The sequence below is a fragment of the Chamaea fasciata genome, unplaced genomic scaffold, assembly GCF_029207755.1.
Source record: "Chamaea fasciata isolate MVZ Bird 193981 ecotype frontalis unplaced genomic scaffold, bChaFas1.0.hap1 SCAF_6, whole genome shotgun sequence".
Classification (NCBI taxonomy): domain Eukaryota; kingdom Metazoa; phylum Chordata; class Aves; order Passeriformes; family Sylviidae; genus Chamaea; species Chamaea fasciata.
Genome location: NW_027094091.1, coordinates 56,867,078 through 56,880,464, shown reverse-complemented (window position 1 = coordinate 56,880,464; position 13,387 = coordinate 56,867,078). Strand labels below are relative to the sequence as shown.

General features: G+C 44.3%; 1 protein-coding gene across 2 annotated transcripts in view; it reads right to left on the bottom strand.

The window, feature by feature from the left end:
- The window catches only part of GAB1 (GRB2 associated binding protein 1), a 95,737-nt gene extending 87,393 nt beyond the window's left edge, over positions 1–8,344 (bottom strand). Inside the window, exon 1 of one of the 2 annotated variants that reach the window (XM_066186451.1) lies at positions 7,874–8,344. In XM_066186451.1, coding sequence (XP_066042548.1) covers positions 7,874–7,945 — 72 coding nt within the window. In that variant the 5' untranslated portion in view covers positions 7,946–8,344. The remainder of the gene's footprint in view (positions 1–7,873) is intronic. The other variant, XM_066186455.1, reaches the window with a different exon arrangement.
- Positions 8,345–13,387: the final 5,043 nt, after the last annotated feature.

The window sequence follows — 13,387 nt, the reverse complement described above, 5'->3', positions numbered from 1 at the left end:
CAGCTCCTGAAAAAGCGTAGTTGTTCTTAAATCAGGCTGCCAAGAAATTGCTGTACAAAATAAAAAGGAGCAAAAGCTTTTCATTTAATTCACTTCTTGATGCGGGGCCTAAACTCTGCTGTCTGGAGAGGTTGGATCTTGGCATAGCTTCCTAGCTGAAGTATCACCTCTTTCTCCAGGTATGCTTTTAAACAGAATTATCTGTATTATGCACAGATATTACATATAATAACACACAAGCCATATGGACCTAGCTGGCCGACGTTTTTAATGACAAGTTGCTATGCCACCAGTTCCAAGAGAGACAACTCCAAATACCCCATTTGCCATTTACCCCAAATAACTGCCATTTACCAATAAAAAAAAAAAGGAAGAAAAATGTGTCACCATAACCTCAGGGAGTTTAATCACAAAGTTGTAATTTTGGGGCATAAAAAGCAATTAGATATATTCATTCTCCTCAGTTAAAAAACAAAAACACCCCAAGAAAAAGATGGTTACAGTTCAACAGCTAATTCAGTCTCTTTAATCTCACAGAAAGTTACCTTGTAAACATTTACCCGCTGGATACTGCTGAGGAGACAGTCAGATACTACAAACATAAGAGCACCTTTTACAACTAAAAGCACTGTGGCATGTTTCAAAGAGCTTCAAAAGTTCATCATGAGAAACAAAACCTTTGTCAACAGCTGGAAGCAAATGCAAGTACAAAAAACATACTACGTAACCTATTATTGGAAGCCAGGGGTGCTTTTCTTTTTTCTTTAAAAAAGTCCACAAAGACAACTAGCATATTGCACTGAACAATATTTGTGCAACTATGAACACTTTTCCTAAAGCAAACAAGCCAGACAATTCATAAAAGAGCCAATGTAAAAGCCTAATCAAGAACTGATAAAGAGGGAATTGAAAATAAACAGTATTTTATTGCAATTGGGAGATGGCAGAATCCTCCCTTCATCCTTCCGAAAAACAAAAAAGAAAGGAAAAAAGAAAGGAATACACAGTACTAGAGTTAATATATATTTGTACATATAAGAACCTGGATTCACATTAGAGTCCCTAAAACAGCAGCAAATTACACTGCACTACAATATTCACCTGTACACAAAACTTACCTGCCTTGACAAGATTATCCCTTTCTGTGTGATCTTTTGGCCTGCCTTGCTCAAGTAATTTGCAAGACATAAGGTTTGGCCCTCCTAATGAAATACTGCAATGAAATTGCAACAGTTCTACTTGCTTCTATTGGCAATAAAATGATTACTCACTGAAGCACTGAAAACATTAAGGCAATTTTGAAAAGTTCTCAAGAAGTCTGTCACTGCAAAACTGCAAAAGCGGGAATGAAAAAATAAGGAGGTGAATCTCAGCTCTACATTAAAACAAAACTTGCACCTCATCAGTTGTAATCCCCTTCTTGATTTCGGAAAATATTTCACCCAATATAGTCCAGTGGCATCTGCTTTTAGACTAGGAAAAGGTGAGAGAAGGACAAAAGAAGTCTAAGATACCCAAGCCAGAGTCATCTACATTCCACGAGTTTATCCTCTTCCTTAAATTTACTACATTTTGAATCATTGATGTTTCTTTCACATTTTTGCCAACACTTCTATCAGAGCTATCACTAAAATTTAATGGGTAGTAAATGTTTTCTAAATGTCTGTAGAAGAGAGCATTTGATTCTAATAATGTGATCCCAAAAGTTACGTCAAAAAAGAAAAACAATAAAACATGCCTCAGAAATGACCAAACCATTGTTCCAAGATTTTTAAAACTTAAAGGGGGAGAGAAAAGGACACTAGAAACAATTCTGTTTGTCACTTTCTTCTCTCTCTAAATAAGGGACTGTTGACTACCAAGAAATCTCTCTCAGCTGAAAGAGTTACCTGCTCCAGGTTAAAAAAAAAACCAAAGGTTTCCAGAATTGATGCTCATTTTGACAGTCAAGGTCTATACTTTTTTAAGATAAACTGTCCAATAAAACACTCTTTTCTCAATCTATCCAACTGACATTTCACACAGCTGCTTTGGGCTGATGAGTGACTAAAAAGCATGCAAAACAAGCTCATCTGTGTATACCTAGAAATTCAATTCATGGTATTCCATTATTTCCTCTGCTTAGTACATATGTTAGTTTTACTTAATTTCAATGCTGCAAGACTCTGTGCTTACATGGAGGAGCGGCCACGATGCAGCATCAAGAAAGTGGCAGACACTGATTGGTTTTCCCACTTCCTCTCCCTGCTCCCTGTTAGTTTCTCATTGAACTGTAATCCCCTGTGATTAGCTGCACCAAGTCTTATTAACAGACTTATCAAAACACAGAAGCAGTAGTGAAAAGGCCTCCATAAGTTGCTATACACCCAACTGAGACCCATCTTCAATATCACGGAAAGTCAGATTTTTGAGTCTCCCTTCATTTCTCAGCTGCTGTGTTCTCAAATTAAGAGTTATTATTTCACAGCTGTTAGGAAAAAAACTTCACAGCATTTAATATATTTAGAATATCTGGCTTATTTCGTATGTTCAGTAGTTCACCTGCACTTCAAGAGGAACAGGACAATTTCTGGAAATCAGGTCTCCAATTTTCCTGTCTACAGCAAGCAACAAAAGCATTCAAGTGGTTCAGGTACCATCTGAGCCCCTAAGCTGAGAGATGCTTAAATTAATAGTATGGTAAACTACATAAAAATTAAAATAACTAGAAGAAAATAATCTTACTATGCATACATTAGGCTTCTTAATTTGTTTTATATACTGGTGCCTGCTCTTACCCTCTGCAACCATCCTCTGGGAGTTAATTCAGAGCATGCACCACAGGTCAGGCACTAAGAGTGCTGCAGCTTTGGCAGCAAAGTCAACCTGAGCTGCTGATGGCCTGCCAAAGATGACAAATACTTGTATGATGAGTTCCATGTTCTTCAAGTGAGCCTTGCACCCCAACAGCAAGCCCAGGATGTAGCTACAGTCCTAAAGTCATACCCAAGATTGTATCAGCATCTTTAGTTGGCACACAAAACAATGCAGATTCCTCCTATAATCAACAAAATCACTGTGTTTAGTCCTGCTCTCAGCTTCATGGTTTAGGGTTTACTAACCCATGTTTGAAAGGATCAAAACTCAAAACTGCTGTTTTCTGACCAGAGCACAGAAGAAAGGGAGGCTCAGGCTTCCATCCAGAAGGAAGGTTTCCTGCCTGAACACCAGCCCCTGCGAGGTCTTCAGCAACTTCTTTAGTAACTCAAGCACAATCAAGTTCAGAATAAAAAAGATGTCACATAATGTTACTTGATTATACTCATCTGTCCTGAGTTAACTTAACTTGACCCAGTTCCACGGGGACAGCACTGAATTACGTCAGACAAGCTCACCTTGATTTGGCTTTTTTTCCTGCGAACCAACCAACTTCTTAAATTTGCCCACTATGCTGATGAAAGATCACAAAAAAACAAAAAGCTTAACACAAACAGGTGCCTTCTAGAAAAAGGGCTTTGGTCAGGCACTGCAGCTTTTACAACTATTCTGCTGAATATAACATTTCTTAACAGCATTACATATCTTAGCACGTTTAAGTATTACTCAAGACAAAGATGCACCTATGTGATTAGTGCTAAAGAGCAACTGCCAAACAAAACCACAGCAAAATACTCCCCTTCTGTACCTGTGCTGTCTGAGCCTCTAGTTTAAACATCAATAACTACCTTAATAATCTGGGACTTTTTTAGTCACTGTCTACAACTGAAAAGATTGGAAAGTAAGGGGATGCTATCTGTAGCCTTGTCTAACTCACATCAGAGCCTCTTACATCCTAGGGAGGTCAAGTCAATTTCTCATTTTTAAACTCCTTGCTTTTAAATAACTAAACGAACAATCAATAGGAAAATAGTCAAATAACCACAGGACTTTTAGGCATACTTACATCAAAATTAAGGTTTCTTCAATTACTTAAAAAAATCATCTTACGAACTGTAAGTAGAACGGGGAAGTCTATTAGATACAGAAAAATCTGAACCAATTTATCTCAAAAAGTGTTTAGTCTACACAGAGTCTTTTTGATGGAGTTTTACCTTTTATCCAATAAAATGTATTTCTAAGTAGGACATACTAGAATCCCAGAACAGTCAGGTTTGGAAGAGACCTCTGGAGTTCATCCAGTCCAACCCCCTGCCAAGGCAAGGTCACCTGGAGCAGGTGACACAGGAACATGTCCAGGTGGGGTTTGGAATGTCTCTAGAGAAGGAGACTCCACAACCTCCATGGGTAGCCTGTTCCAGTGCTCTGCCACCCTCAGTGTAAAGAAGTTCATCCTCATGTTAAGGTGAAACTGCTTGCATTTTTAGTTTACGGACATTCCCCTTCATCCTGTCACTGAGCACCACTGAAAAGAGTCTGGCATCAACCTCTTGGCACCAGACTTTGAGATATTTATCTGCACTCATGAGATTCCCTCAGAATACCGGGAATTATTATACTACACCAGTAGACTTTCTATAAACTGATTCCATAAACCGACCATCCGGGCTAAGATTCTGATTTAAAGCACATCCAGGTGTCCTACTGAGCCCCAGCCTATCCCAGACAAAAGTGCAGACGTTCTAAGAGAGAATTTAAGACTTATTCCTATTCCCTCAAGCTTTTCTTCCTTGCTTTACCAAGGACAGCTGTGTTTAAATATCTGGTGGTTTCCTAGCATAATGGCAGTAAAAAACCTCTGTGCTGCCACCACAAAGCATCAGCTATTTTAACTGGCACGTGCACAGCAGAACTGCAACGCAGCAGAAAACCACGAAGCCAAGGTTTACTATCACATTTTCAAGGAGAGATGGGGAGAAAGGGGCTTTCCAATTACATTTTCTACAAATAAGGGGACAGAAAAACTATCACAGCAAGGTAAAGTGAACACATAAACATTTGCAAAGCTGAAGGCAATGGAACAAGGGAAGAAAGAAAAATATACAAGAAGATGGCAGAAGCTGTGAAATTTAGCAGTCCTCCATCTCTCTGCACAAACAAGTTCCTTCATGTACTCGTGAAACCACAGCATAGGCTGTGGAGAGCTGTGCAGGATTTAGCCCCAGCACCCTTTTCCTTCTCCTCAGCTAAATCCACATCTTGGATCCCCAACCAGCCCCAAAAGCTACCTGTACCTTCCTCAGACACCTGCTGCTGGAAATGACCAGTCTATTCCCTCAAACAAACTGCTATGAACACCAGCTCCAGGGAACTGACAGCAGGTGCCAGTGGCTGTTAGAACATTAATTCCATACCAAAAACACATGGACAAGGCAGGAGAACAGAAGTCCTAAGAGGGGAAACAAACATTCATGGCATTAAAGCATACACTCAAGGAAATTTGATTATTTCACCTGCAGGACAGGGTCAGTTGGAGTGCTTTTTCTTTTTTTTAGCCTCCAAATGAGTATAAGCTAGCTTTAATACCACGTCTAACTGTTTTAAACTAAAAATTGAAGTCCCTGTGAAACATATGTCTGTGTACTAGCTTCAAAGTGCTCCTTTTCACCCTTCCTAAGAACTAAACCATATTTGACTGCAATTTCAGACTTTTTATCTCCATTCCCAGATGGTAACCTGGGTTTGCCCTAACACTTGCATGCAAAACCTAATAGAGCGCAAAGTTATAGATTTCCATATATACACATGGAAAGTATGTGTTGCAGGAAAGCAGTTTCCTATTGAAATCACTTTCCCATCTTTTCATCTGGTGCAGCCCCTTGAAATACCACCACCATAAAACATAGCTTTGGAAAAGGCAGCTCTCTGCTGAGCCTTCACTTAAGTGTAGAATTACAGGGAGCACAAGCCAACTCTCCAGCCAGTGCACTCAGCTAAAGTTCATCGTCTTAAGTACGTCAACTTTTTGTTTGCTCGAAGACGGCGACCGTAATGTCAAGGTCACTTTTAGGTCTTTGAAGGGAGCGTCAGCCTTCGGCCGGCAACAGATCAGGCACTGCAGACAAACAGGAGGAGTTTTACTTTAAGTCCTTCTCTAAGTGGTACTTTTCTTTTACACAAGCAGAAAAGAGTCAAAAATGCCATGTAAGATTTAAACTCATGACCTTACGGCCTACAGTGCACGGTGATGCAATGTCAGTGACCAAATCACGCTAACATAAGGTTGCCATATTATCGCCCCAATACTCTGCCTACTCAAAAAGCAGATCCCTCCTACAAGTGAAAATTAAGGAATTACCTCTTGAGGACAGGGAACCACTTGACCAGTGCTGTAGTCAGGGTTTTCCCCTCAAACGTTCTGGTGTAATTCCAGTACAGAACTGGAGCTATAAATACACTGAAGGGGCAGCAACATAGAAAAAAGTTGGCTTATCTAGAGACTGATTTATGAGATTGATTTAGGAGGGTAAACTCTGTCCATTTACAGACGGCAACCTACACAGGATTTAGAATTTATTAGAAGTTTTTAAAAACATGAATACTGCTCTTAATTGCTACACATTGGTAAAGAGGCATCCTGTGAAAACACATTCAGACATGGACAAGTGGCAAAAAATAGAGTCCATGTCCAAACCAGCAGGGAAGCAGAACCCTGCTATGACCCATCATGATGTTCGTTCCTTTGCACGAACAGGATTTTTGACACTGGGAACGGGCTACCCCAAATATTATTTTTTAATTTAAATAGAGTCTCATTTCGCAAATTTCCTGGCATTTAAAAAAAAAAAAAACCGCCCAGAACAGTTCTTCGAGAAGAGGCTGCTAATCGCTGACAGACAAAAATAACACGGTCACGTTAAGATCTGTATTCACAGATCCTCAAATAAATCTGAAGCTTCGCTGCTTAAAAAAGGGGGGAAAAAACAAACAAACAAAAAAACCCCACTGGGAAAAAAAAAAAAAAAAAAAAGAAAGAAAGGAGGAAAAAAAAAAAAAAGGCCCAACATTTTGTCCCAAATACACAGATGCCGCGAAACAAGCCGGGTGCCAGTGGGAAAGGGCTCAGCCAGCAGCGATGACTCCTGGCATCACCCATCCCTCCTACGTGACCTGACAGCCTCCCCGGCGGCCCCGCAGCTCCGCTGTGCCCTGTCACGGAATCTGCCCGCTCAGCAAACGCGCTCCATTTTCTCGCCAGCAGCGCGGTGTCCGCTCCGCCGCAGCCCCTGCGAGCGCAGCCACCGCCGAACAACAGCGGGAACAACTTCGGGAAAGACACGGGCGCTACTCTCACAACTCCCTCCTCTTTTTTCCCGGTGCGGAGAGCAAGGGCAGGGCTCCCCCCCGCCCCAGCGGGAGCGCTCCCGGGGCATCCCCGGTTCCCGCCGTCTCCGGGCCACCAGCTCCGGGTGCGATCCCGCCGGGAGCGGCGCGGAGCCGGGGAACCCCCCGCCCTCCCTGGGATCGGGCACCAGCCCCGGGACGGCAAGTGTTTACCTTTAAAAATACATATACAGCGAGCCCGGACCCAGAGGGAAGAGGGGAAAACTCCGCCCCCTCCCTCGCCCGACTCCCTCGGAAAAGCGATAAAAACTGGGCTGAAACATCTGACCGCTCAGCGCCCCTTCTTTAAGGAGAAAAATAAAAAAAGAAAAAGAAAGAAAAAAAAAATGAAAAGAAAAAAAAAAAAAAAGACGTAGGATTAAAAGAAAAGGGAAAATAAAGGCTGGGGAAGCGGCACGGGACGTGCCGTGCAGAAGTCCCGGCTGGAACGGGGAGGCGGCCGGGAGGGCGGCTCGTCCGGGCCCGGCCGGGAGGGACCGCGCGGGGAGGCCGGGCCGGGCCGGGCCGGCGGGAGCGGGAGGCGAGCGCGGAGCTCCGACGGGAGACAAGAGGGGCAGGGAGGAAGGGAGGGAGTGAGGGGGAGCGCGGCCCGCGAGTGGGAGAGGGCACTCACGTAGCGTTTCAACTTCTTCTCCGGCGGGGACTTTCGGAGCCAGCCCGAGCAGACCACCTCCCCGCCGCTCATGGCTGCGCCGCTGCCCGCCGGGGCGCTCCCTCCGCCTGCTGCTCCTTCTCTTCCTCAGGCAGCGGACACGGCGGCGGCGCCCGGGCCGGCCCGGCCGAGGGAGCCGCGATCGGCGGCAGCACCGCGCCCGGCCCGGCCTCCCGGGGCTGCGGGGCGAGGGGCGGGACGGGGCGCGGGGTGTGTGTGCGTGTGTCTGTCTGTCTGTCTGTCTCTCTCGCACAACAGCCCGCCGGAGCGGAGCGGGGCGGCGAGCGGGGCTGAGGCGGGAGGGTCCCCCCTGCCGCCTCCTCCTCCTCCTCCTCCTCGCCGCCGCCGAGTCACACGGACATCGGGAGAGACGACAGGGGCGGCCGCCGCCCCGCCGCAACTTCGGCGTCCCGGGGCAGGATCCAGGCTCCAGCCACCGCCCCGCGCCCGTGGCGCCGCCCCCGCGCGCCGGGACCCTCCCGCCGGGCAGGGCCGCGGGGGCTTCGCTCCCTCCCGCCCGCCGAGCTCAGCGCCGGCCGCCGCGGCTCCCCGGGTCGCTCCTTCCCCTTCTTCCTCCTCCCCCTGCGCCGGGAGGAGGGGATCGGCAGCACTCCTGCCTTCCCTTCCTCGCCTTCCCCTCCGCGGGGAGTGGCGGGGCGGGGGTCTGGCTCCGGGGCTGGGGCCGTGGCCGGGGGCTGGGTCCGCTCCCTGCCGGCCGCTGAGGGAGGGCTTTGCCCTGGAATTCGCGGCGCCGCGTCCCCCCCCGAGCCCCCTTTGCCCCGGCGCCGAGCGGCGGTGCCGTCCCGGCCGGCCCCGCCTGCCTCCGCCCGGCGCCGCCCCGAGCGCCGCCGCTCCCCCCCGAAACTCCGCCGGAGCCTTTTCAAACAACAAGGGCTCGGAGGCAGCGAGGCAGGCAGGGAGGGACGGCCGGCGCTTCCAGAGGGATCCTGGGAGCTGTAGTCGGCCATCGGTGGGGACTGCGGCGGCGCGGCCGGGAGCGGAGGGGACGCGGCGAGGGACGGGCTCGATCCCTGCGGGCAAAACAAATAAACAAACAAAAGCCCAAGCAAGCAAACAAACAAACAAAACCCAACCTAAAGATCCCTATTAAAACGGCATTAAAAATAGCGCGGCCAAAGTAAATTCCTCTTAGAAAGTCTGAAACTGCTTTAGCAAAAAAAAAGGGGAGGAAAAAAGTAAAAAAAAAAACCCTTTAAAATAATCCAAGTCATTCACCATCTCTGCTGTGGGTGCTCTCTGTCTCTTCCACTCCGTCAGAAAAGGGTTAAATAAGTAATGATAACAACTAAATATATATAATCAATAACTAATATACTATTAAACAAAGAAAAATAATAGTGAACTTTTAACCAAAAGAATCATAGGAATTTTTTTAGACAATTTTTTTTTCAGATTACTAAACTACAGGTTCGTGAATGGGATCGCTGCTGTGTTGTTTAGCCCTAGTGCTCTTCCACTGCATGGAAATAGTCCCCCTAGTGTGCCTTGGCATGAAAGGAGACTGACAATGCTGCCATTCACCTAGGTATAAGTGTATTTAAAAGTTACAAAGCAGCGGTTGTAGCACATAGGGGCATTTGAAGAATTAACAGGAAAAAAAATAAAGGAGAAAGTGCAGAGGTGTTAAAATCTGTGCATCAATTTCAACATAAATCTTTTCATGATAATTATGACATTATGAAGCATTATTAAGCACTAAAAGAAAGATCATCAAAGAAGATATTTTGCCAAAAGCATCTGAAATTAGAAAAGAAGTGAATGCTGGCCTTTAACAATATTCAGAGCACACAAATCCAAGCATCCACACCATCCTTGCATGAATTTCTGCCCACCATCATTTCAGCTTCCTCAGTGGGGCTGGTGGAAAGAGTAAAAGAGTTATTTGGCTGGTAAACAGGAACTCAATTTGTAGATTTCAAGCTGGGTTTCAGTGCAACACTTTTGTTTAAACCACTAATGCCATTGTTTAAGAATCTCAACATTTGAGATTATCCAAGTGCCAGATAAGACCACAATTTTTTCCAGTTTCCTTTAGAGCCCTGGAGACTCTTTAGTATGTAGAACATGTAGAGTCAGTGTGAACTAACTAAGAGTGCCACTGGCATTAGGGCATTGTGACACGATCCAATGGTTCATTTGAATCCCATTAATTAACCCGTGCCTTGAGGGCCAATCAAAGAAAGCCTGTTTTGACTTAAGCAGTCTCCATGGAGGCACCAACCAAACAAGTTATCTGGTCCAGAGACACAAGATTGTCCCTCAGGTCAAATTTCAAAACATTACATTTGTGTTCTAAAACACACTGAAACCAGTGGCAGCCTGGACTCCAGCGTAAGTTTTCATGTATTTGTTTGTCAGTTTTGTGGAGGGGTTTCATCCCTGTCATGTAAGGATAAAACCTACGCTAGGGGGAAAGAGTTAATGTCATAGTGATGAATAATAAACAATAAAGCTTGCCTTTTAGACCACACTTAGTTATTGAGCCGAGTCACAAGCCCCAAGACTGGACATAAAATGTTTTTATTGCATTGTGGAACTGAAGAAAACATAATACAGCAAAGCACAGTTCCCAAATGTTAATATGTTGTCTCATGGATTGCTCCTTTCCTAGTCACGGCAGTGGATTTCCTTTTCTGCACTCAGCCGTTTGAGTTACCCATCCGCAGACCCACAGCCTTCACTTACCATCTCAGGAGAGGGCTGCACAGAGCTGTGCCTCTCTTTCTAAGTTACTGAACAGCTAGAAAATCCAAGAATATTAACCCTGTGAATTGCTGTGCAGTGCTGGATATCCAGCAGTGCTCCGCAGTTCATAATTTAGATAGCCTGTATTAGGGTAAACTGAAGCAATTAAGGCTAATGAAATTCATGAAGAGCACAATATTTAGGTCTGACTCTTAACACCTGCATATTTACAACTGTAAAACTCTCTGTGAAGAGAATGGTGAAATAATTACACTAATCAGTTCCTCCATGTAGAAAAATTTTTTATACTCAGCCAACTTAGGCTGGAGCATAATTTCTTGAACTTAAGCATACAAGTCCCAAAGACCTCTGTTGAGAATAACTGTTTGAGCTACACTTCTGTCCTGATAGTTTAAACAACATTAAGAATTCCCCATTTTAAAATTCTCCTGCAGTATGGCTTGTGCTTGGAAGAACCAAACGCCCTTCAGGGTTTGAAGGACTGTAACCCTCTGTCAGGACATGACCACCCTCTCCCCTCCCTTTGTTCCCTCAGGCTGTTTCTGTGCTGTTCCTTGGGAAGCCTGGAAGATAAAGGTGTTTTGAGGTCAATTATTTGCGCTGCAGAGGTCTTTGGCATTTGCGTACAAGGCCTTTGAAGAAGAAGAGAGAAGGAAAGAGGATTATTTTCTTGGAGGGAAGGGTATTTTGCCTGTTTTTAACAAGGATGTTGCAATGACAGCTGTTGAAGAAGAGGATGTGGCCAGCAAAGGAGAAGGGAGCTCAGAAGGGATCCATCCTCTCTGCCCACAGTGCCGAATCCTAGAGCACCGTTGGGAATGTTGCCATTCCTGGATCCCACGTAGCCATTGCCATCTGAAACAGTCCCTGGGCTGTGACTGGGCATTGTGACCAACCTGCAGTGCACACAATGCTCAGTGAAGTGCTCTTCAACCAGCAAGGTGATGCCATGGTCCCGTGGAATGTGGCAGCTTACACGCACGTGGTCACAGTGCCGGCGCTGCCTCCCAGCTCAGGAAGCACGTGCAAGATGCTTTGATTCCTCCACTGACCTTGTGTTCTTCCACAAGTGCATTCCAAAGTGTTTAAATGGGTTGTCCAAAATTTTGGAGTAGACTATTTATACATCTTGCCAGATAAAGTAGGTCATGTGGAAATCCATTTGTGTCTGGTTTGCTTGCCAAGTCGCCTTGACGAAGGAAACAGGAGCTGATAGAAGAGGAGATTAAATACACATGGGTTTACTCTCAAAAATATAAATGATGCTCATTTCTCATGCAAATAGCTTAGGAATTCTGGACTTGCATAATAAGAGGGTGCTCACTACAGCTCCCAGCTTTGTGTGATACTTCTAGTATGAAAACCTATGCATTCCTCTCTGGTTTCACCTTGCAGCCACAGACAGCTGTGGCTCCTGATGGTGATTCCTAAACTCGTCTATGTCCCTTGCTTACCTTTGAACACAAAATTCGTACTTTGAGAAAAAAAGAACCAAACGGTCTAATTAAAAAAAAAAAAAAAAAAAAAAAAAAAAGAAATAAACAAAAAGTTTTGCATGTCAGTCTATATCCCAAAACATTTTTAGGTGTTTATGTAACAATGAATCATGAAAACAAAGAGTGTTTCTTTTAAGTTTGCAAAAATCTGCATTTATTTATTTCTTTTCATCTCAAATACTTCCATTTTGATTTCAAAATTATTCCCAGGTAAATTTAATGTACGTAGCTATTTTGGTCAGTTTGTGGATGACATTTACTGTTTCTTTCAGACTGCAGTTATTGAGATTATTTGGCAAACAGATTGAGGAAAGTAATACAAAACAGACATAATTAAAAGAGATGACTGTATGTCCACACACTTTAGAGTTGTTTACTGGTTGTTAAGCTACCTCATCTCTTTTCCATGATTACTTTTAATATTGATGTAGGCAAATAAAGGCAAGAGTATACTGCAGAATTCATACCAAAAAAAAAAGGAGTAGTTTTCAGTTCTGCATAGGTGTAATACATTGAGATTTCCTTTGCGTATTCTGTGGAAAACTCTCATTCCCCATTCTGGAGTGGAAATTCACTGGTAAATGTTTGTCCTCTGTTTTTTCACCAGGGGATCAGTTGACTACCTCACTTCATGCAAGGGAATTTCCCTTTTTTCCCTAGGCTAGTCAAGGAAGAAGGAGCAAGCTGGCTGGTTGGCCAGCCATGCAGAAACTTCCTCAAGTCTCTGCTGTTAAAAAATTAATCAGAAGCTTTTCCCTCCATAAGGACATTACCTTTGCATCTATGTACTGAAAATGTGTGGACTTTTTCTACCACAGGAAGCGTTTTACAAGTTCAGCAATGGAAACGTACTCATTCAGACACCCTAGGCTTGGTCTTGTAACAGAAATAAAAAATATTGTAGAGATGATCCTGTTTCCAGGGAAAAAAAGTAAGGTATGGTCATATAAGTGACCAATACTCCAAAGCTGTGCATAGTCAAAGGAAGCATCAGCCAAGCTCTTCGGTTGAGCATGGTTTGTCCTCAAAAACACAAGGTGGTGTTTTAACTGAACACCTCCCAAAAGAAAAATTCATTGCAATGTCGAATCCTGGGGAACAAGTTGAGTCTAAGAGACAGCGAATATGGTAACACTGCAGGCTGGTGGTTTCTGTTTCTGCTTTAAAAGTAGGCTCATATCAGAAAATGTTTTGGTTAGAGAGCCTTTTTATACAATACATCAATTTTATTAATTCTGCTCACAATGCAAGT